Source organism: Hakea prostrata, chromosome 3 (genome assembly GCF_041222555.1).
Source record: "Hakea prostrata isolate BN-2017 chromosome 3, UWA_Hpros_2, whole genome shotgun sequence".
Classification (NCBI taxonomy): Eukaryota; Viridiplantae; Streptophyta; class Magnoliopsida; order Proteales; family Proteaceae; genus Hakea; species Hakea prostrata.
In genome coordinates, this window is record NC_142602.1 from 5295556 (window position 1) to 5320143 (window position 24588).

A 24588-nucleotide genomic window follows, 5' to 3' on the forward strand; every position below is an offset into this window, starting at 1 on the left:
CTTCCCTCTCTGTGCCTCCATTCCCGCCTTCTGGCTCAGTTTTTGATTTGGTGTTTCAAGTTTCGACTGTGACTATTTTGATCTCAAACTCATCTTTTACCAAATGCGTGATTCATAAAGCGTTGAAGATGGATCATTGGAATAGGAGTTCTGCTTTAACAGTTCGGGCAACTAAGTTTTAATGCTTCTGCTAGGAAGGCTGATCGATTCCTCTTTCCCAGTGTGCAGACGGTAAAGTAGTTCGGGCTTTTACTGGTAGTCGAATTCGATTCATTGCTGACAAGAGTCTGGGAATTTTCTTCTGGAATTCGCTCCATTGCCAAGAAAAATCTCGGAATGGGGGAGGTTAGGGACAAAAGTGGGTACTAGTCTTTGGTTCTCCATCTCAAGTATTTGTTTCTAGGGTTGTCTCTCTGGTTCGTGTTGACCGTTTGAGCCCATCCTCATAAAGCGAGGGTGGTGTGGAAACCCTAAGGGGATAGATTTAAGCCTTAATGATATTTGAGAACAAGAATTACCCTGCTGGAAGGGTGGAACGAAGCGAGAAACTAAGGACACAGAAGATGAACTTTCCGATAGTGTGGATTGTTGGATTTTAGTTCATTTGATGGCTCTCGAAGAACTTCCGCAGAAACGGGATGAGATGTTCATGGGAAGGAGTGAAGGTTAGTTTCGTAATTAATTATCGATCTTGGTTTTTTTGATTATTTTTGTTATTTGAGTGGATCTGAACATATAAAAACTATTTGTTTAATTGTTTCCCTCTCAATCCAGCCTTGTTTGCCACTCTCGGTGCAGTGGATAATTCTAAATAGAGGTACTCGACGCTTCCCACTGAATCAGCGACTAAATGCTTGATTCGAGATGATATCTGGATTGCAATTTCCCCGCAAAGCCCCAATCCGGTGCTTCTCGCAGCCTTCGTCGCCAAAACCCATCAAACACCAGATACCTTCCCCGAGAAAACGATCTGAAATTCTACTGGACGGCTTCACCCCTCTCAGAACCCGCAGCCGCTCTACTCCTCTCCCCACCCACCCAGCGTCCGCATTCGATTCCGGCCTCCTTTTCCGTGAGAAGCTTCTCTACCTCGAAGCCCTCAACATCGACTCCTCCAAAGCCCTCGAGAAGAACCCAGACCTTCGCTCCGCTCCGGTCGACTCCCTCAAGTCCGTGGAGAAATGTTTATACTCAATGGGCATCGGACGCTCGGACTTCCGCCGCATCTTCGGAATGTTCCCTCAGCTCCTCACCTGCGATCCCCATACCCATCTCTACCCTGTCTTCGATTTCCTCCTCAATGATGTTGGAATCCCATTTCACGATATCCGCACATCCATCGTTCGATGCCCTAGACTTCTTGTTTCCGACGTTCATGACCGGTTGAACCCTGCCCTGTATTTCTTACGTAGGCTTGGCTTTGTGGGTTCTCACGCAATCAATTGTCAGACGACCCTCCTTTTGGTTTCCAGCGTTGAGGGTACCCTTGTGCCTAAACTCGGGTATCTGCAGAGTTTAGGATTTTCGTATGAGGAGACGTGTGAGATGGTTTTGAGGTCGCCTGCGTTATTGACGTTTAGCATTTCAAATAATTTTCAGCCCAAGGTGGAGTACTTCTTGAATGAGATGAATGGAGATTTGGCGGAGCTCAAGAAGTTTCCCCAATACTTCTCTTTTAGTCTCGAAGAGAAGATAAAGCCTCGGCATCGGCTTTTGGTCAATCATGGTTTCTTACTTCCTTTGTCGGAGATGCTGAAAATTAGCGATGGCGAATTTAGGGAACGTTTGGTGGAGTTGCGGTTGCGTTCTCTAGAAGAGAGAGCGTCTCTGTAAGTTTACGTGTTTCTTTGTCTTTATTGTACATCAAATCGAGACAGGAAATCTACAATTAAAGATAATTAGAAATTTCTCTGGTAGCTGATATAATTCCATGAATGTATAATTTTTGTGCCCAACCGAAAACGAAGAAGATGATCACTTCGGGATTTGTGTACTGTAGATAGGCATTTTTTTACTTGTGTTTGTTTTTCTTTTACTTCTGCCTGGAGTCCATTCAACAACATAGTCACAGTTGATGGGTAACCTTATCTAATTGTATGTCATCATTTACTGAATCCTGGATATTTCTTTGGCTTGTTGGGAGAGGTCTGCTCTGGAGAACTTCTGTTGGAAGACTAGAGCTAGGATGCCTTCTCTGGAGATTTTAAAACATTTCATGAATGCTTACACTAATTTCTAGGATTCTGTGCTTTCTAGGAAGGACTGTTAAGCAAGCAAGGACCACATATGCAGATTTTAATAGAATATTAGATTTGGAAAATAAAATAAAGTGGAAACCCGGTACTGCCTCTTATACCCCATTGATATTGCTCACGATGGATTTAAGTTTTGCAGTCTTGAAATTGACTGTTATCAATAAACTTAATGACGAGCTCAAGCCATACAGCCACATTGGCATACCGGCATAGGAAAACATGACCCTGATATAAATTGTCAAAGTGATGGCATTGTGATCTGAGACACACAGTCTAGTCCCATGGTGAATGTGTTGCTTGCAGGTGACATTGTTTAGTTGAAAAGATGTACCTAATTGAAACTAAAAAGGCTGCTATTTCTCCAGTCAATCATCAGTAGGCTTGGTAGAAAGTAACGAAGCTGTTGCCTAGGAAATTGGATTTGGGGGAATCAAGTGGATATCTCCCTGCAGAGAGTTTTGTGTTTGGTGCATTCTATTATTAAAACTAAAAGGTAAATTGGGTTGGCTGCTGTTAGCGTCTTGTTGGAGGTCCTGGGTGTCAATGGACCTCAAAATTGTGAGACACATTCATAGTCTAAGTAGTGAAGTTATTTGTTAATTTCCTTGTTATCAGTTCCCATTGTAAGTAGGTGTTTATGTTTTTGTTTAGAAATTAGGAGCAGCACCGGCTTTATTGTTTCATTCCCTGTGTAATTGATTGATTTCTAATATAAAGCTTCTCCATTCTCTTCTTCGCATCTCTCTTCTTGTTTGCTTATTCAAGTTTGGTATGATTTCTTGGTATCAAAACTCCTTGAATATACAATGTTAATCACTGGTTTTGGTTTTGGAAATTGACAAGACTTCTTTGTGAAAGCAGCAACGAACGATGCTGCCTGCATTGTTTAGGGCCTAGTTAACAATAGGATAATGATGAACTGGGCTTTCTTATTGATCCACATGGAGTGATCATTGGATTGGGTGATGTGAACCTAATTGGAGTGAAAAGGGAGGCTTACGGGGCTGGGAAAAGGAAACTACAGGGGGTGGGGTGCTAAGGTAGCCTTAGGGAAGGACAAGGGAGAGGGAGGCCTGCGGGTGCTAGAGGCAGTGGGGGAAGGGGCTGGGAGGGTCGTAAGGCTTAGGTGGAATGACTAAGGGAACCCTAGGGGTGAGGGAAGACTCTTCTTGAAGTGCAGTGGCAAAGACAGGGGTGGGGGAATGTTGTGCAGAACAGGGGAATGGTGGAGATGCTTGTGGGTGAGAGAGGAGGGTGGGAAAGGGGTTGCGGACAAGGGGGAAGGTAGGTGAGGGGCGGGGAATTCTGCTGTACTTATTTGGAGGCTGTTTTTGATCGCTTTAAGGCTTTGATGATGCTTGTACTTTGTTGGACTGATGAAGAAGATGAATAACTAGAACAATTTCACTCAATCAGGGCCTACCCAACGAGGAGACCTTGATCCTCAACTCAATCAAATTTATTAATCGTCAAAACTGAATGTTGCATTGAATAGGTTATTTATAGCTTGAAAATAAAATATTCTGGCTGAGGTTGGGAATCCCTAATAGATAAAGTTCTTAACTCTTGATTAACATACTTGAAAAGGAATTAAATTACTACAAGATCACAACTCTAGGATTGAAATCTTGCTATCACACTTTAAGTCATCTTTAAAAGCACATGTTTGATTAGATAACTTAGGTCTAAAGCAACATCTTTAAATAAAAACAAATGCCTAAAAGATAAGAACCCCTTTGGATAAGGAATCTTATTTTATCCACAACTATCTCAACTCAACTTAGAGTGGATTATAACTCTCAAACTACTAATTCAAATAAAAAAAAAAAAACTAAAAATAGATCCATGACAAGTGGATCGAAGGGATTCTTTCTAGACCCATAGTAAACTCTAAAAGGCTTGAAAAATGACCAAAATGTTATTGAGTGGGATTTGGCCAGCTTTGGATTGGCTTCTTTGGTATGAGTTATGGGCCCAATTATAGGGGGGGGGGGTCAACCGTGTTCACATCAATACTACAGGGAAGGTATCCTATCCTTATCATGACCCTACAAGCGCAACAGATCTGAGGTTGCAAGCTTTTCAAGGAGAAAAAGAAACCGGCTGCAAGACAGATCCTCGGTAAGAATATCAACAGGCTGATCATAAGTGAAAAGCAAACCGCATGATGGCAAGAAGCAACAAGAAACTTGAAGACTACAGTGAAAATATCTTCTCCTTAATAGGAGGAAATTGTTAGATAGCTTGAGAGAGGGAGTGCCAAATGAACATTGAGCCAAACCCGAGTAGGAGGGGCAAAATCAGAGAGAAGAGACTCCATAAAGACCAGGAAGGAATAGGAAAACTCAAAAGATGTCACAATACGATATCTATCTTAAATACCCTTATCTATTCAATCCACTAGACTGATGTGAACACGGTTGATTCCCTCCCCAGCCCAATTGGGCCCTAAACTCAAACCAAAGAAGCCAATCCAAAGCTGGCTGAATCCAACTCAAGGGCATTTTGGTCTTTTTTCAGGCATTTTAGGGTTAAATATGGGTCTAGAAAAAATTCCCTCGATCTAAAGCTCATGAATTTATTTCAATTTGTTATATGAGTTAATAGTTTGAGAGTTATAGTCTACTTTAAGTTGAGTTAGTTGTTGATAAGGTAAGATTCTTTATCCAAAGGGGTTCTTATTTTTTAGGAGTTTGTTTTGATCTAAACTTGTGGCCTGAGTCCTAAGTTATCTTAATTAGCATGTGCTTTAAAAGTAACTTAAAATGTGTTAGTAAGATTCTAATCCTAGGGTTGTGGTTCTACATTTGATTCTTTTTTTAGTGTAGTAGTCTAAAGTTGGAAATCTTATCTACTAGGGATTCCCAGTCAGTCTTTTATTTTAGGCTATAAACAACCCATTCTTGCATTGTAATTTTCAATTTTGATGAATAAAGAATTTTGATTATTAATTGCCTGAGTGAGTGGCAGGGTTCCTTTGAGGGGGACCCTGTAGTTGTTTATTGAGAGTTCTCGAGTTGTTTCGAGAAAGTCGATATTCAAGTTCTGAAAACTAATTCATCAAGTCCAGCAAGCTTCTTCAAGCCATCCTTCCAGCAGTTCCAAGTAAGTAGAAGATCCCACTCCTAATTCCAGCCTTGCTCGTAGCCCTAAACCCCTCCCCTCCCCTCTTCCATCGTAGCCTCCTACCCTTCCCCTCGCAAATAACCCCTGTGCCTTCCCCTTTAGTTCCCTTCAAGCCCTAGCCCTTCCCTTAGTCACTGTGACCCTCCCCCTTCCCCCCTCTTCCTCGTGGCAGCAACATCCTACTCCCACTGGGAAACTCTCATTCTCAGCCCCACTCAAACTCCTTTCACCCCCATTGAGGTCGCAGGAAACCCTTGTAATTAACCCTGCTGTTATTCTCTGCAGTTCAGCCCTATTTCCCTAACTTTAGAAAAACCTGCACTTCATCTTCAACCTTGAGAAGTTGCAGGAATTTTAAAATTGCAGAATTCGGGGTTGTTTAGTAACTTTAGTTCTATTCATTCAGTTTCTACTGAGATAGAAGAGTGCGTATAACAATTCTGCAAGTACAAAACCAGGAGAGTTGAAGGTAACTTTAGTTCTATTCATTCAGTTTCTACTCTGAGATAGAAGAGTACGTATAACAATTCTGCAAGTACAAAACCAGGAGAGTTGAGTCTTACCTTTGAATTCAAAATTCAAATCTGGAATTCAGATCTGAATCTCAGCTCCAGTAGGCCTGAAAGTACCTTAGAAACCCTAAAAACCTTTTCCCTTTTGCTGGAATTTCCTGGGCAAACCCTAAGTTTTGGGAAAGTACTAAAATACCCCTAACCCTAGACCTGAATTACATCATAGACCTTTTAAAACATTTAATAAATGATATCCAAAAATGTAAATTTCCATTCACGAGCATAATAGTAACTATTCCTCAAATCCCCACCCTCCCTCCACCTCTGTCCCTCCTCTTCCAACCCCTCTTTCCTGTCTTCAGCCATCGCTCACGCTACCAAACCTTTGGCTTGTGACTTATTCCCTTCAGAGCTTGCTATTATGGTTGCCCTTAAATAGTTGCTTGGATCGTTGTCGCTTAGTTTATTTCTTAGTTTGGCTTTGGGCCTCCTTTGCTTGTGTAACTAGTTTGCTTTAATCGTTGCTCTTAGGCAACTACTAGGCTCATTGCCTCTTAGGTTGCTTGTTAGTTGAGGCCTTTTTCTCGCTTTGTTTGGGCTCTGTCCCTTGTGCTCTTGTAATTTCTTTTATTCTCTTTGGTAATGAATTATTTAATCATCCAAAAAAAAAATTACTATTAATTGATCATATCACCTAAAATACCCTCAATAATTGTTGTTTTTTTGTTGTTGTTATTATTATTATTAGTACTTCTACTACTTCTATTACTACTACTACTATCATTACTATCTAAAACTACGTGATTGGTTAGTGATAAATTTTTCACTCGATCAATTTGTCCTACTTATCACCTACAAAACCACCTACATGCTTGCTTTATTTAGTGAATTTTTTTATTGTTTATAAGGATCAATATTGTTCATTTATTGATCTGATTTGTATTAGATCTTTCATTAAACCAAATTAGATTAAAAACCTAATTTTACTCAACATATTAAATTAAACATTCTGTAATGACGTAAGGAAGACAAAATTCTAATGTGTTCTATATATTGAACAAAATATCTTATAATGTTTTTTCAAAAGCAAAAATATTTCTCCCTCAATTTGAAACCCTTAAAAATTTAAATTATTTTGAGAAAAAAAAGAAAGCAATGAAAACTGCGTGAACATGCTCATGAAATTTTACTAGTAGATACGTAGAGGAGTCTGCTTGGTGGAAAGATAGAAAACCCAATAAGGAACCTAAAGACTACAGTGAAGGTATCTTCTCCTTGACATCAGGAACCCTGATTTGTTGTCTCTCTTGATCTTCCATTACGTTGACCTCAATTTCTGATATTGGTTTCCCTCCCTGTTCACTGAAATCAACCCAAGTATGGTAGTCATCTAACCAATGGTACAAGAGTTATGGTTGATGCTCTGATCTCTTGATCTAATCCATTAGATTGACCTCATTTTCTGAAAATGTTCTTCCCCCTTCACTACAGTCAACCAAAGTATGGTAGTCAAATCTTATTTGTTGATGGAGAATTATGGATCATTCTCTGACTTATTACTTTTTGTTTTTACCTAGTTGTGAGTGTGTGTGTATGTGTTTTTTTTTTTTTTTGGGGGGGGGGGGTTGGGGGTCTACTTTTTTCTTCCAATTCAACCATTTGTTCCATTTGGTACTTTAGGCATTTACCCATTAGTCTTTGTTCAATTCGGGTTTCTGGTCATCAGCATAGAAGAAAATTCGACCGAAATTTTGACATTTCAGCATTCCAACTTGTTTTTCCTTAGTTTTTGTTGATTTCTATCCCATTTTCACTACTCATTTACCTTCAAACACCATTCTTGCTCATTTTTTGCCTTCAAACACCTCCTAAGCAACAACAGCTACAAAGGAAACTCTAGCAACAATAGAATTTGAAGCATGAGCCACACCCAATAGTTCCAAACTTTCCCTTTATTTTTGTTTTGTTCATGCCTTAAATGATCTTGTGTTGCCTTGAAATTAATATATGTTTAGCCTAGGATTATGATCTATGATTGTGTTTTGTTAAACTTATCTTTTTATTATTTGTTGCCATTTTTTCATTTTTTTTATTTTAATAATTATTTTCTAAAATTATGTATTTTTATTTTATGTATATATGATATATAGGCTTCAACTTAATATATTTGAGACACCATCACTTGATCTAGTGGGTCATTTTATTTTGTTGACTTGTTGTATATGTAACCATTCTACCAAACAATTCATGTATGTTGCTGATTCTATGCATGTATGCAATACATTTTGCACTTGTCAGAACCAGTCATTTGTTAGTATACTTAAATGATAAATTTTCAATGGTTCTTTTTTTTACAAAATATTAGTTCCATTGTGTTTATTATGCTTGAAGGGCGGGCCTGGCGCAATGGTGGAGTCTCTCCATTGTGCGTTGGAGGTCGCGGGTTCGAATCAGCCTCTCTGCAAAAAAAGTAGGGGTAAGGCTGCCTAGAAAGTCCTTTCCCCAGACCCCACAGTGTGGGAGCTTCGGCACTGGGTACGCCCTTTTTTTTGTGTTTATTATGCTTGAAATAGGTAGTATACAAGAATCCAAATCATTTTGAGTCCATATGAAGCCTGAAATTGAAGTTCCAATTTTCAAAAAAAAGTGTCTAGTTTCGATCGAAATTTCGACTGAAACGTTGAAATTTCGGCCTTTTGCAAGGTCGAAATTCCTGTTTTGGTCGAATTTTCTTCCTTGGTCATAGTTGTAGAGGTTGAGAGATATCTGCTCTCAAAAATTCTGGCATATGCTGTCCTGTGATTCTGGTTTTTTCCGTAAAGAATTTTTCTGTTTTGCGTTTTCATCCTGGTAAACATCAACATTTTCTTGTCACTTCTAATTCTTCACTCTTTTCAGTTACTATAGCTTGCAAGTTTAAAACTTCTGGCGTATTTTTTTTGGATATCTGGGTTGAAACTTTGTCTTATTATCAGGCTAATCATGGAGCTGTAATAGGGTTTAGATTGGTTCCAAGTGGGTAGCAAACATGATACTGGCTTCTGGAGAAGTATAATGATTAATGTCAACTTCTATAAAAGCCTTCAATTGTCAAGAAATGTGCAGAGAATCTTTATTTGGGATGATAATGGGTGCTTGGATATGCATCCTGCAGTGTTTTTCTTCAGCTCGCAGTCTCGGCCTCAAAGATGCTCTTAATTGGCTGTTGACAGGCACTACCCTGAATAATGTCCTATGGAAGTCTCTAACACACATAAAGATCCCAATGTTGGAAATGACTAGACTCTGGCTTGTGCTTTAATGAAACAGATCAGACTAAGAAGTCAAAATAAAGACAATAGAGTTTGCAAACCCAATAAATTGGGAAAGACAGTTCTTTTGGGATTCAGATCAATGTCTTTGTTTTCTGGGAATGATTGTTCACTTCCAATTGATTATCTCATGTCTTGAAGCTCACTGAGTGTATGGCAGTGTTGTTCATGTTAAGTTATTGTTCAGCAAGTGTGGCTTCTTTCTTTCTGTAGACGGGATTTATAGGTACAAAATGATGCAACTGAAAAGACAAAGTGATTTAGCACCAGACTGAGGATGAAAATATACATTTATGGACCAAACAAGGGGTTCTGTACTGTTACTATATAGCTCTACTGGATCCGCTGAAGATTGTGGGCTCTTCCCTGTCAGGTCATGTCCCTTGAAGGTATTAGTTATGTTGATTTAGAAAGCCCTTTTTCAGATTTAATAGGAATTGGTAATATTAGGTTCTGTTTCTCCATTGTTTGTAAATAATATACTTTTGTTTTTCCAATCATAGAAAAAAATTTGAGGGAAACTCAAGTTTCGACTAGGTGAAAATGGGAAACTTAGGTGGGAAACTTGAAAATTTAGAAGAAACTTCAGACTTTTTTGTGCAAGTTTCGACAGGTTTTAGGGAATATTTTAGGGTGAGACTCTGTATTTAAGCTAATTAGAGTATAAAGAACACATTGATTGTATTTTGCTAAAAAAATCAATGTATATATGTCATTTAATGTACATAACATCAATGTAGAGTTGTCGGAGAAGTACACTATAAACTTAACTTATTAAGTACATAACATTCAATATACAATTTCTAACTTCATAACATCAAATACAAAGTAACTGACAATAAAAGGAAAGTACAACTCATTGCCAAGAAGAATGCCTCGGTGGATCCATCCTGTGAGCTGAGTAGTACTATGCCAGTAACATCATCTCCTCCAATCAACAAACATAGACATCCCATGACATTTTATGCCTATGGTAGTCAAGGTAATCGACAACTGTAACTTAACAAGTTTGGTCATTAACATGCCTAAGATAACTAGTCTGAGGGAATACGCAATTTGGATAGGTTTTAGTCTTGATGGAGAGGGTATTTGGGGAAACATGAAACAACAACAACAACAAGAACAATAAGCCTTGTCCCAACTAAATGGGGTCGGCTACATGGATTCTTGCCCTCCAATCAGTTCTGTTCGAGGCCATGCTAGATACAAGGCCTAAACTATACATATCCTTTCTCACCACTTCTCACCACTTCTCCTAAGGTTATCTTAGGTCTACCCCTAGCTCTTCTAGTTCCTTCAATATGGATTATATCACTTCTCCGTACAGGAGCATTTATAGGTCTCCGTTGAACGTGGTCGTGCCACCTCAAACGACTTTCTCTAAGCTTATCACTTATGGGAGCAACTCCCAAACCAACTCTAATATGATCGTTTTTTATCTTATCCATCATAGTTTTGCCACTCATCCATCTTAGCATCCTCATTTCTGCTACACTGAGTTTATCTATATGATTCTTTTTAACAGCCCAACACTCTACACTGTACATCATAGCTGGTCGAACAACGGTCCTATAAAATTTTCCTTTAAGCTTTAATGGAATACGCCGATCACATAAGACCCCGGACGCACCTCTCCACTTCATCCACCCTATTTTAATTCTTTGGGAAACCTCACCTTCTAAATCACCTCTTTTACTTATGATTGAACCTAGGTACCTAAAACAATCACTCTGAGGAATCTCTTTATCGTCAAGTATCACCACCTCATCATCTGCCCGATCATGACTAAAGTTACAAACTAAATATTCTATCTTCGATCTACTAAGTTTAAAGCCTTTTGATTCCAAAGCTAATCTCCATGATTCTAATTTGGTATTAATCCCCACTTGGGTCTTATCAATCAACACAATATCATCCGCAAAAAGCATACACCAGGGGACCTCATCTTGAATGTCTTTGGTTAATTCATCCATTACCAGTGCAAATAGATATGGGCTTAAAGTTGACCCTTGATGTAGCCCAACTGTTATCGGGAATTCATTACTTTGACCCTCCACTGTTCTAACACTAGTCACCGAACCATCATACATATCCTTAACCATATCTATATATTTACTTGCAACACTTCTTTTCTCTAGTACTTGCCAAATTAACGCTCTAGGGACTCTATCATAAGCTTTTTCTATGTCAATAAATACCATATGAAGATCTTTCCTACATTCTCTATACCTTTCCATAAGTCTCCTAATTAAGTAAATAGCCTCCATTGTAGATCTTCCCGGTATAAACCCAAATTGGTTCTCTGTATCTGTAGTTAAGTGTCTCAAACGGGTTTCAATTATTCTCTCCCATAATTTCATCGTATGGCTCATCAATTTAATGCCCCTATAGTTATTACAACTTTGAATATCTCATTTATTTTTGTAAATTGGAAACTCAACACTTCTCCTCCATTCATCTGGCATTTTTCTTGTGCTCATAATCTTATTAAACAACTTAGTCAACCAAACTAGTCCATGGGTTCCTAAGCTCTTTCATACTTCAATTGGGATTTCATCAGGACCTTGTGTCTTGCCGAGTTTCATCCTCCTTAAAGCTTTTACTTCGAACATCAAAATTTTACGTATATAAGTTCGGACATTGGTGCCTTGGTGAAAAGTGTAATCGTCCGAAACATAAGTGCTTGAAGAATGCTCATTTAGTAAACTAGAGAAATAGGTTTCTCATCTTTTCTTAATATCCTCCTCACAAACTAATACTTTACCATCTCCATTTTTAATACATCTAACATGGTCAAGATCTCTACTCTTCCTATCCCTCATCTTAGCTATCTTATAAATAGATTTTTTCCCCTTCCTTTGTGCCCAACTTATTGTATAACTCTTCATACTTCCTTTCCCTTGCTTTTCCCACAATTTTCTTAGCTTCATTTCTATCCAACCTATACCTTTGAAAATCCTCAACATCTTTAGTTCTTTGCCATGTCTTAAAACTAGCTTTTTTATTCCTAATGGCAGGTTGAACCTCACTATCCCACCACCACGTCTCTCTATAATAATGGATCTTTCCTTTTGATTCACCTATAACATCTTTAGCCACCTTCTTAATATTCATAGCCATCTCATTCCACATTGCATTGGTATCCCCTTTAAAATTTCATTTTCCTTCTTTGACTACTTCATTAACAAAGGATTTAGAGTACTCTCCTTTCAAATTCCACCATCTTATTCTGGGATAGTTTAGTAGACCACAAGTCTATGTTGTGCAGTTAAGCTTTCCCCCGGTATCACCTTGCAATCCTTGCACAACAATCTATCAGTCCTTCTAGTTAGGAAAAAATCTATTTGGCTTCTATGCTGTCCACTTTTGAAAGTAATTAAATGTTCATCTCTCTTTTTGAAGTAAGTATTTATAATAGATAGATCAAAAGCAGTAGCAAAATCCAAAATTGAAATCCCCTCCTCATTCCTTTCTCCAAAACCATATCCTCCATGAACACTCTCATATCCTCTTTTATCTTTTCCAATATGTCCATTTAAATCACCTCCTATGATAATCTTTTCTCCTTGACGAATTCCTTGTATTAAAATATGGGAAAGCTACGAAACTTGCTGGAAAAAATCCCAGGTTTCCATGAAATTTCCAATTTTTCCAATGAAATTTTGGAATTTTTTTTTTCTCATGAACCAGTTGGTCTAGCTAGGTTGAACCAAGTTTTGATAGTTTTCGAGGTTTCAACTAGTTTCGACGAAATTTCGATGGTTTTGATCGAAACTTGGGATTTTTTCGGTCCCCTAGTTTTTAGTTTCGAGGTTCCCAAAATGGAAAATTTTGGTGGAAATTTCGCAAGTTTCGACGGAATTTTGTTCTATGGTTCCAATTAAGATTTTTTAAAGGAGGAAGGTTCCGATCTTGCCCCTTGCATGGTTGTCTATAGCGAGTAAATAGAGGGTTAGATTTCATTGGATATGGGATAACTACAATTTGAGTGGTTAAGATTGGTTGTTTTTTTTTTTGTGGGGGGTTTTTTTTGGTGGGGTGGTTTTTTGGGGGGGGGGGGGGGTAATAGTTGTGTAGCTAATGGGGATTGTGCTCCTGGATTTAAGAGGAATTACAAAATCCTGAGCACAGACGGTTTTTGGAAAATATAATGTATATATTTGTCTTTTTCTCAGTAAGGTTTGATGATACGAGTTGTCAAACGTTCATACATTCAACTTAGCTCAGCTATAGGTGTTATCCTGGCTTTTTTTTCCTGGTAAAATAGGTGTTATCCTGTTGGTGCCATGATTATTGAGACTCCATATGGCTTCTCTTCTAGTTGTGTTGCACTTGTACATGCATACATTTTATGGTTGACACAAATGTGGTGGGTCAGAATTGGTTAAAACTCAGTTCTGGAGAAATGAGATCCATGGGAGGATATTAGCTGAACTTTTTAGTCTTTGGGCTGCCCCTTGAGATGGAAAAGGGTGTTGAACTATACTTTTTAAGGTTGTTGTGGAGAGTCTGCTCATCAAGTGAGTATCCAGTTTCCCAATTACATATAGAAACCACAAATTTGATTACCCATCTTAGCCGCCTTTATTTTCTAACCATGTAAAACTTCAGAGTTTCTATTTGGATTGGTTTACTTAAGATGTGACTAGTATCCTCGTACTCACAAGGAAATCTGTTTTGCATGAGTGATCTTTTTTTATCCTCTTATAACCTGTTTGTGGATATATATATATATATATATATATATATATATATATATATATTACAGTGAGTCTAACCATTCAAAGGTAAGCCATTCCAGCATTTTACCTCACTTAGCAATACTCATGAAGGAAGTTCATGATTCTGCAAATGCTTTAGCTAGACATTGTACTTGTGTCAGGATGGCTGTACTCCACCTGTGTGATCCGGATGTTCATCTTGTTCCATAATTTTATCCTAATTAGTTTCTTTGGCAGATGACTTCTTGCCTCTCTTTTGTTTCATTGCACTGATGTTGGAGTTAAGAGGGTGGTAACTGCTGTACTTTGTTCTTCCATATCATATGGTATTGTTTGGTCCCTTGAGACGTCATTGATTTGTCATTGGATGATATACGAATCAGACATATATAGAAATTGAAACGTTTTCTTAAGTTATGTCTTGGCATTAGGGATTATCTTGAGGGCTTATCAAACAGGAACCATCTGAAGACACCGAATAAATTTCAAGGGGAGATACTGGGATCTCTGATTTATCATGGTTTATTGTTTACCATTTACCTCCTCAATAGTCTAGGTTGAAAGGGAGTGCAAGTTCATACCATCTCTTTTTTGTACCTTTATATCAAAGTGGATCTAATTTGTAACCATAACAGATGAGTTGTGGATGTCTGTCATGCTATATGAACATATACACTAATTATACGTCTGCGTCCGCTTCATGAAGTTGTCTGTTGGGCAGTATGACAGTGGCATGTATCTATGCTTAGCTCTCATTCCCTCATATTTGGAGTTTTTGGTTAGCTGTTTCTGATATAACGTGGAATCTTAATCCCTTTGGAGAGGTGTCCCGCATAGGTCCAGAATTTGTTGTCTTCTACCTATGTCTTTTCAGCCATGAAGCTGTTACTTTGTTCCTTGCATAGGGATGGAATCTTGTCTCCACAGTCTATATGCCATAATTTCAGATGCTCCACCGTCCACACCCCACATGCAAGAAAAGAGACACTGTGCTTGGAGATGAAGGTGTATACTGACTGGGTTTCCCAATGTAGATCTAGAATTCTGAATCCAGATTTCAGAGAACTTGATTGTACTGTGTTACTTTCTTTCTTGGCTACTTTTTGAGTCCAGTTTTCGATAAAGTGTCCCTAGCTGCTGATCAAACAGTGGGTCCTCTACAACAGGTATTCAAAATGTCAGAGAGGTATTGGTTTTCGAACCTGTTGTTCTTGAGCTCCAAGGCCAACTTAGTTGTCACAGGAGCATCTGGGTCTACAGAAGCTGTTGAGAACTTGAGATGGGTATTCTTAAATCGAGAAAATAAACACGATGAGGTGTTTTTCGGATTGGATGTTAATTTGGAATCTTACCAAAGTAAGTTTCTTTGTCGGTCACAGCCCTTGGACATAATTTAGCCGGCACCAGTGGCATGTGGGACTGCTGAGCAACATTCCCTTCATGAAGTAAGCGAAAGTAAAATGGTTGTGTGGGAAGTGGGAACTAAGATGTATATTTCTCACGGAAGAAGCTCAAGTGGTAGTCATTACTTTAGGTCTTGTAGATTTGTTGAAAGTTGAAACAAACCCAATTAAATTCTAGAGGGCCACATTAGAAGACCTTATCCTTAATTCTTACAATTTCTCCTGGAAATTTGTAGGGCTAAGTTTTTCCTAGCAGCACTATTGAGTATTCATACTCATTGTTTTATTGGAACTTCTTCACCCAAAAGAATCAAGTATTGGAGATTTCAAGGGTTGCTGTTAGTGAAAGGTTTCCTCTGTAGAGACATTCCAGAGTCCGAGGAGAGATTGGTAGAGGTTGTTGGCATTGCAGGGAGAGGTGGGGTCGGGGTAACAAAGAGGAGATGAAAGGCAAGGAGGAACCAGAATCTGCATTCTGCAAGGGAGGGGAGGACATGAGGACATTGGGACTTGGGAGAGGGTGTCTGGTAGTGCATTGAGTGGAAAAGAATAATTGAGATGCCTTTCGTCTTATTCCACGGTCTGCATATTATTTTCCAGAGGAACTCTTTGAGATGTTTAAATTCTAAGTTGTGTATTTTGAAAATTTTATATGGAGAAATGCACTAACATTTTTGTAAGTTATGTTTTTATAAACGAAAACATAGGTTTTAGCAAAGTTCTTATGTTTAACGTGCTAAATTCTATGGGCGCTTCTATTTAAACTTTTGTTTGGAGAGGCATACACGATAGTTGTTGCGTCGAAACTGTCTCTTGGAACAGAAATTTTCATAAATTTCAACTTATTTTTAGAAAGTCATTTAATAAAATTATTTATTTTATTATTTCTTGAAGCAAAAACTACTAGAAGCTGTTTTTTTTTGTTAGGCATAGAAGGTGGGGGATAGGTGAGACTTAACGGTCACCCCATGATGTGCAAGGATCCACTACCTATGGGGGAGTCTACCCTTGGATCTGGGCCACTCCTAGTGGCCGTTGTGTGGGCCTTATGTCTCAGCTTGAGTCTTCCCTACCTCTGAGGTGGGAGGTGTTTGACAACCCCTTGTGAGCTTTTGTGAGCTTTGAGTCGGGACGGTTTCCCAACCACAAACTGTGGGGCCCACAGGTGAAAAATATATTTTGAGAAAGAGAAAAAAAGGAAAAGAAAACTCATATTTTCACCTGTGGGCCCATTGTTTTTATGGTTGGGAAGCCATCAAGGAAGCACAGAGTACTCCCCAACGGGGAGATGATCCCGACTCGTGAGCTTTTCCTTTTTTGGTAAAATCCCTTGAGAACTTTCTTTTTGGGGTTCGGTAGAACCCCTTGTGAGATGGACAGGACTTTTTTTTTTTTTTTGGTGCAAAATAGATAGAACTTCATGTACACTCTTGTTGTTGGTAGTTGGTATTGTGTTTAGGTGTCACAGTCAGTAGGGATATTTATCAAGTCTATTTTTGGCAAAGTAATTCAAGAAATGAATTACTTATTTTCCTCTGGATGAAAGACATATGTCCATTAATTACGTTCAAAAGGTTATATTAAATTAAAATATAAAAAAATTTCTATTCTCTAAATTTTACCACAACCTTTAAAATTCCTATTGAGTAGAGATTTTGGCAAAAATTAAGAATACCTATTTTGAAAATTTCTTTCTACCACAAAAAAGCTGTATTGGAATTTGGAAATTTGTGGTAGTATTTAAAGTGATTATAAAACCAGTACATAAAAAACTAATTATTCATGGAATAGGGATGAAACAATGACAGGGAATCAGTGGAATCCGGATCAGCTCCCCCTGTCATTGAATCAGTGAAATCCGGATCAGCTCCCCCATGGCTTCTTAACCATAAAAATCGGTGGGTCCCACTGGTGCAAAAAAATTTTATTTTTTTATTTTTTTCAAAAAATGTTTTTTATCGTGAACCCCACTGATTTTTGTGGTTAGGAAGCGTCGGGTCGTTGATCCAGACCCGAATGAGTGATCCATTAATTGATGAAGAACTAGTGTACAGATGATGGGGGCAGGTTCAGGGTCTGAACTCTAAAACCTAAAAGCACAAGGGCAGAAGGGCTACTACGGCTTTTGGTGAGGTGTAATTGGTGTAAATGTAACAATCCTGTAGTATCAAAATATAAATTTAATTTAAAAGAATAAAATGAAAATAATTATAACAGTGCCCTCTGGACCTTTACCATTTGTAGGCACCCCAGTTGTAGCTCAGTGTCAGATGGTTAACATCCCCCTAAATGGTGTATGACAGCTGCTCACCAATCAATGGCATCCCAATCCTAACTTATTCTCTCTTCCACAGTCTTTTCTTTTCCCCAATATTTTGCTTTATTTTACTGAAAAATAAGAATATAATTCAGTTTCTCCAATGTTTGAACCATACTTAGTTTGACACGGAATTATATGCTTTTCTTCTTTCTGATTTGAAATATAGTTTCAAGATGTTTTAATGTGATCTAATGTTTTTTTTTTTGGGGTTAAATCTGAAAGAGAGAAGATTCTCTAGCAAGGAGATTACTAGATTAGTTAAAACATTGGATATAAAGTCCTTGTTTAATCTCTAGTGTAAAACATGCAAGAGGGATGGATAAGTGGATAACCCATCTAGCATTTTTTTTTTTGTTTTGTTTTTCCAAATCATGAAAGATTCGTTTGAACATTACTGCATGATACTGTGAGCAGCCATTACAGATCAAGTCATCTCATCATGTGGCTTCGTTTTAGGGCATGCTTGGGTGATGATGTCTTTGTAGTTTCCCAAGTGGAAACGTAGCTTAAAAATTGAAACTTCTCTTCTGTAGTAGCTGTATTTTATCCTTTGTTTTTTCCTGTTTTTGGTGGGTACATGGGAACTCATGATACTCTAAAACAGGTGCTAGCAGGTTTCTTCTTGATCAGTCTAAGTCATGTCATCTCAGATATGAACCAACGAGACAAGAAACAATGAAATTATGATGGATTTAACAAGCCTCATGGTTGGATTTGCTTCAATAAATGCCCTGAACATGTTTTGCAAAATTTGTAACCATAGGATCGAAATCTTGGGTAAGATAAAAAATATGTCGTTGTTTCAAGCTCAACCAAAAAAAAAAACAGTTCAGCTCATTTATCTCCTGAAGCATTTCCTCAAGGTCACCATCTGGTATCCTAGTTTCTCAACCCTCTGGCCTCTGTAATTATATGGGTTACTCAATGTATATTAATAGTCTTACCCAAAAAAAAAAATGTATATTAATAATAGAGGGCTTTTTTCCCCCCAAATAATAGGGGTTCTAACTGACACTGTTCAAATGTATCTTGTGCAGTGTGCTCTGCCTAGCCCCTCTGTTCCTTATTAAGACCTTACAGGGTTACAGACTTACAGTTACACCTCTCTCTCTCTCTCTCTCTCTCTCTCTCTCTCTCTCTCTCTCTGCATCTGTGTTCAATTGGTGTGTGGAGATTGGAGAGTGGAACATACCAGCAGTGAGTGCAAAGTTCAATTTATCATTCCAAAATGTTAACAAAGACCAACAACAGAGTTGCAGAATCCACCATGAAAGTTTTGTTTGGATATCTGTGTGAAAGGAAGAAAGCCATCAGGAAAAGAAGGAGAAACATGACCTCGGAACCAGGGAAAAGGAAAATTAATGATGTGGAATATAAATGGTAATCTGACATATTTTTAACTATATATTCAGAAAGCTTCATGCCTTGCCATGGGGGGGTACGTACAAACGCTGCTACTGCAAATGGGTAGAGAACCGTTGGACCTGCAGCTTTGTTTGCTCGGAAGAGAACACCACCACCACCACCAAGATCCATGCACGTGTCTTCTGGAGTCTTGGACCCAATACAGTGCCCTTGCTCTTGTACTGTAAATCTTTTATCCCAGAGAGAGAGAGAGAGAGAGAGAGAGAAAGGGGGTAATTCCCTTCCCTCTACGGCTCTACGTTTGCAAAAGCCCCATCTTTTTTCAGAGTCAAACCTGCAGGGGAAAATCTCAACAAAATCAAGAACCGTCCTTCCACTTTCATCCTTCATTATCTCCTCTCCTCTCCTGTCCCTTCTATATAGTACAGTTATGTGACTTCTTTCACCTCCATTATATCGTACAACAGGTTTCAAACAAATCCCATTAATAAATAAAGCTTTCAACCAATAGGAGTAAAAGCAAACTAGTCAATTTCTTCTTTCTGTGCAGTTGATCCTTTTTACACTTCAATCTTTTGGGTTATTGATCTAATGATCATAGGGTTGGGAAGGGAGAGAGAGAGAGAGAGAGAGAGAGAGAGCAGATCTTCTGTACTCCTCTCTGAACTTCCTCTGGAGATGTGTTGTTTACACTTTACATCTTGTAAGTTCGAAATCAGGGGAAAGAAAGATAATTCTACCTTTATTTTCTATTTATGGTAATGAAGAGTGAAGACTAATGAGATCATCTTCTCCAGTTGGCCTAATATGGATAAATGGGGGAATGAGAACTGTGAAGTCTGAGAATCCGCCCTTTCAGGACAATGGTCATGGAAATCAGCATAATCCCATGTCATAAATTTTTTCTTCTTTCCCTCTTCCAGGTGTCCTCCACCTACCCCAACCCCTCTCTCTCTCTCTCTCTCTCTCTCTCTCTCTCTACAGCTGTCGGGTATCCTGTGAAATCTGTGCAGTACCTATACCTGGTGACTTCATCCATGGTTTCCTAAAGAGATGCAGGCGTGATGTTGTATAAATACATAAATTTATAGTGAACCTGTACCTTGTGTGAATCACACTGTATCTGCTCTGCTGCAGACCTCATTCTTGGCTCCTCATGGCATCCATGACAATACAAAACAAAACATGACCATGATAATGATGGATGGATGTATTGCATTTCCATGGCACATCATATTATTTTTCAACTAATATGGAAAAATGGGTCTTTCAAAATCATCAAATCATGTTTTATTCTTTATAGCTAATTTCTTTTCCTGGCATCCAAACATATATTATAGTCTAAATTCATTTTTTTTCTTCCTGCTTTTCCTTTTGGATAATGTCTGTCTAATGCCATCCATCCATGCATGGGAGAATGGCCCCCCATTTTCTTTTTCCCACCTTGGGTCTGGTAGTACTTCGGATTGGGGGGCTTCAAGGAAGCAGATCTACCTAGGGTTTTTATAAAGGAGACAAAATCTGAGCATTGAAAGCATATTCATCTTGTTAGGTTATCTAACCTTCAAAGTTAACTTATGGGTCTTAGGTTGTTGAGATATGTCATCCACGGCCAAATAATAGTGCTCCTGTGGTTTCAGTGCTTTGTCACTATCCGGCTACAGAGCACTGTTGATGTCTTGATGATTTTGTTTTCTACAAATTACCAGAAGGCGATTCATTTATGCTCATTAAATTGACATTAGAATCGGTTGGGTTTGGTAATAAACATTCATGCCCTCCATGGTTCCCAAAATGTTGTTTTCTCATTTCTGGAGCATAAAATTGTATATATACAATACATCCATGTCTACACCTGTAGGTGCATTTATTTGTTTAATACATGTACACCGACATCAAGTCATTCTATGAAGGTGTGACAGCGTGACAGATGACCCTATAGGTTCAATCATTTCTGCTTGACAAGGATGGTTATCTACTAAAAATTATCATTTCTGCTTCAGACTTCACCTCAGGCTGGATGGGTTACAAATTACAATTACGAGTAGAAAAGAAAAGAAAAAAAACCCATGTTCAACCCAGACCCAACTGTTTGGCAGAATGGGCATATGGTGACTGCTTGACCATCAAATCTGTCTCTGTTTTCATGGGTGGTTCATATGTCTAGGGTTTCTGTAGCAGGGGCTAAAGGTCTCCCAGAAGAAGAGCATGGTTTGTGCTACAAACCAAGTTTAAAGGCCTAAAGCTTGACTGATGGTAACTCTTTTTTTTTTGGTAAAGATGGTAACTCTTTGCCTCCCAGTAGCACAGTAGTTATGTCGGATTTGTCTTGTTTTAGGGGTGGCCGTGGGGTAAGCCATGGCAATAGTAACCTCAGAATCAAAGCACAAGGACGGATGGTTTCCTTTTCATATGGTTCCAAGGGGAACAGACCCAACAGAATCTCATGGGAGCAGTCTTTAACTCCTTTACATGGTGGACCATCATCAACATCACTTTCTTACCTCTTCTCCTATTAACTTACCTTACCTGCAAGAGCTCTTTTTCTTCTCACGCATATATGTGGACCAGAGAAGACTTGGTTGGTTGCCTCTGAGATCTGATATTTTCCCCATTAGTGTGTCATTCCCAAAGCATGAGCCATTTTTTTCATGTCCATTATAACCACTCAGAAGTACACCAATTTCTACAAGAAACCCTTGCCTCATAATACCTCATCAAATGGAAGTCCAACCTTGACCTTGTTACCTCATCTTGTTAACAGTTCTCCTTTTTGGTCCCCAGTTTTTCAAAAGTTGTCACATTAATAAGTTTCACATCGTGTGACTCCATGCAACTACCTATCTGTCTTGCTTTGGATAAATTAGCATCCCATCTCTAACACTCACTAGTTACTATGTACAAAGTTTCTCTTTCTGGGTACAAGTTACTTTATACTTGTAGTTTTGGATCAAGTGGTGGCTGATTGGTTGCATGACCTTATACTAAGAAGTCAAGTAATATATTCAAAATGACTTTGAATATGCTAAAACCATAAAATAAAACAGTTCTGTAATTAGTGTAACTAAAGGAATCATGGTGCATGGTGCATGGTGAATAGGTGAACTTTTTTATGGGTGAAGGAAAACTTCCTCTCATATTCAAAGCATGAGCTAAATTCTCTATAAGAGGCACATTTGGTGACATCAACAATACAACCTTTACCACCTTTCACGCCGAGTTGTCTACTCCAGGTATACACTTCTCGGATCCAGATCATCTCCAACTCCCTTTCCAGGAACTTTCTCCCTAGTGAATGTTTGTGGTTTCATGTCTTTTCTACTCAACATTTTGTGGGAAAAAGCTTGGGTCATGTGCATTTAATGCGCCTGACTGTCAAGCAGAGATTTCGGCCATCGGATCTGATGGCCGAAATCTCGGTCAAGATCGATGTGTAGGACCCAAGCAAGACCCCATTTTGTGGTTGCTGCCCTATCCTGAGTCCCCTCACCTCAGGATATCTCAACCCCAAACCATTGTAGCAGACATGATGGTACGATTGGTACACAGGAGAGAAGAGAGAAAAGGTTAAACTTTTGCTGGATTCGGCCAAAGTTGAAGATTTCCTGATGAGAGAAATATATTCTCGCATGCAGTTAGTTGTTACCAGCTGAGAACACAGGTTTCTTGCCTGTTTCCAGTTTCCTTCCCTTCCTGTGGATGGCCAACTGTGCTTTGTCTGATAATACAAAATCTTAAGGATATGATGCAAAATTGCACATAGGGTCGTTACTTGGAGCATGTCTCTTTGCACCCCCAATTAAACTAATCAACCAGGGATTTCTGTCTCATTTCTCTATCAGTTGTTGATTTTCTCCTCCTTTCACATTAGACATCATTCCATCAATGGGAAAGAGGACCTGACCCATTATTTCCCGATTGTTGCACAGCTGAACAAACCTAGAAGGCCCCAACTGAAATGGACACTCTTCCAGATTTTTGAATCAATAACAAGTAAGACAAAGGATCAGTCTGAAACATTCTGCTTTTTTTTATTAGTCCCATTTCAAAGAACAACAATGATATTAATTAAAGTAAGGAGATATGAGCATATTTATAATGATCTTCTATCACTATGAAATAGCTCACAAATGCACGGAATTTTATCCGGTCTATTTCTAGGGATGTATGATATGTATATTAATATCACATCAAAAAATTGAGGTTTATTACAATTAACATCAAAGGATTGTAATTAAACTTTAAAAAAAAATTTATATGACTTCTAAATGGACGATAACCTTTTGATGTGATATTAGAATACCTGTCACACAAAGAAATAGATGATCTGCTTCCTTGTCACAATGGCAGCAATGGACTAAATATCAGTCCAAAAATGCACCTGCATGCATCCATCCTCTTGGGAGGATGGCTATGTTTTGGAGACTGTACTAATCACATCACAGCATGCCATATGTGGGGTTCCTGCTTTGGACCTTTGGTCTAAGGGAAGGTCATAACTACAGAGAAGCTTTGATATAGCTAGAATAGGTCCAACCCTGATTTTGGATTCCCTGTAATGGTTTTCCACCTTTTTGGACTTTTAGTTAGGTTGTTTTCCACAAGTAGCACATTTCAAAGTTCTTGACTACAGTGTTGCTCTGCTCTTTGTAGCAATAATGTACATTCCTGTAGGACAGTAACGTCATTAAATTCAAACGTCTGGCATTGGGTTACCGGTTGGTGAAACTTTGAATTTCTTTTAGCTCCCAAAAAAAATGAAAATTTTGGAGAACTGCAAAGTGCTCGGTGAAATTACTCAATAAGAAGACAGCTACATAATTTACAGTCAAAGAGCCCTTTTTTTCTTTCACCAAAAGAAACGCCAATATTTCCAGGGGGTAGGGAGCGAGAGAAGAAGAGAAAAGGAAGAGTGGGTTGTTGTTGTTGGTAATATATACAGGCCAGAGACATCCTTACCTGACTTCATGCAATTCCGAGTTCTATGTACACTGTCACGTACACAGATGTTCATTGCTGCTTTGATTTTGGTAGAGGCATTGAATAATAGACAATCATGATCTAGGAAACAGGAGAGCAAAATCCATTGAGAACAAAGGAAAACGTGGAAATATGGTGGCAGGATTTTGGTGGTGGACTTGAGTTTCAGGAAACCAATAAAAAGCAATAATAAATACAGAGTTTTCTTCTTCTTTTTTGGTATAATAATAAATACAGAGTTGGAACTTGGGCAACTGGAAGGAAAATGAAAGTGAACAAGGTATAGGTAGAATTTGGCACCATCTGCAGAGTAAATATAGGACAAAGTAAATAGGAAGATGGAAAATTTGGTGGGGTTCTGAATTGACCTGATATTAAATGTTCATCTGGACAGTTTATTATTAAGTCAGGAAGAAGAATATATGATAAATGTCACTCTTGAGGGGTTTTGTTACTGGGTCTCCTTCAGGTGGCTACCTGAAATCCAGGTTAGCCCCCTCAAGTTTGAATGGCTGATGTGGATGGAGAGTTGTGTTATATGGTTAGCGTATTTACTAGCCTTGGCATGAGCTGTTGTGTCAAGCTCTCATATTCG

The 24588-nt window shown here is 38.6% G+C and overlaps 1 protein-coding gene across 2 annotated transcripts; it reads left to right on the forward strand.

Annotated features, from left to right (window-relative positions):
* The first annotated feature begins 55 nt into the window (after positions 1–55).
* Positions 56–13106, forward strand: EMB93 (Mitochondrial transcription termination factor family protein). 2 transcript variants are annotated; one of them, XM_089148382.1, is made up of 3 exons: positions 56–665; positions 775–1829; positions 8869–13106. In XM_089148382.1, the coding sequence occupies exons 2-3, from the start codon at positions 865–867 to the stop codon at positions 8885–8887; spliced, it is 984 nt and encodes a 327-aa protein (XP_089004508.1). In that variant the 5' UTR covers positions 56–665; positions 775–864; the 3' UTR covers positions 8888–13106. The 2 variants fall into 2 exon arrangements, with proteins under 2 accessions (XP_089004508.1, XP_089004509.1); XM_089148383.1 differs by lacking the exon at positions 8869–13106 and having other exon boundaries at positions 775–1989.
* Positions 13107–24588: the final 11482 nt, after the last annotated feature.

What these genes read in the sequence shown, in the direction of transcription:
- EMB93 (XM_089148382.1), top strand. Translation starts at nt 865, where the DNA reads ATGATATCTGGATTGCAATTTCCCCGCAAAGCCCCAATCCGGTGCTTC.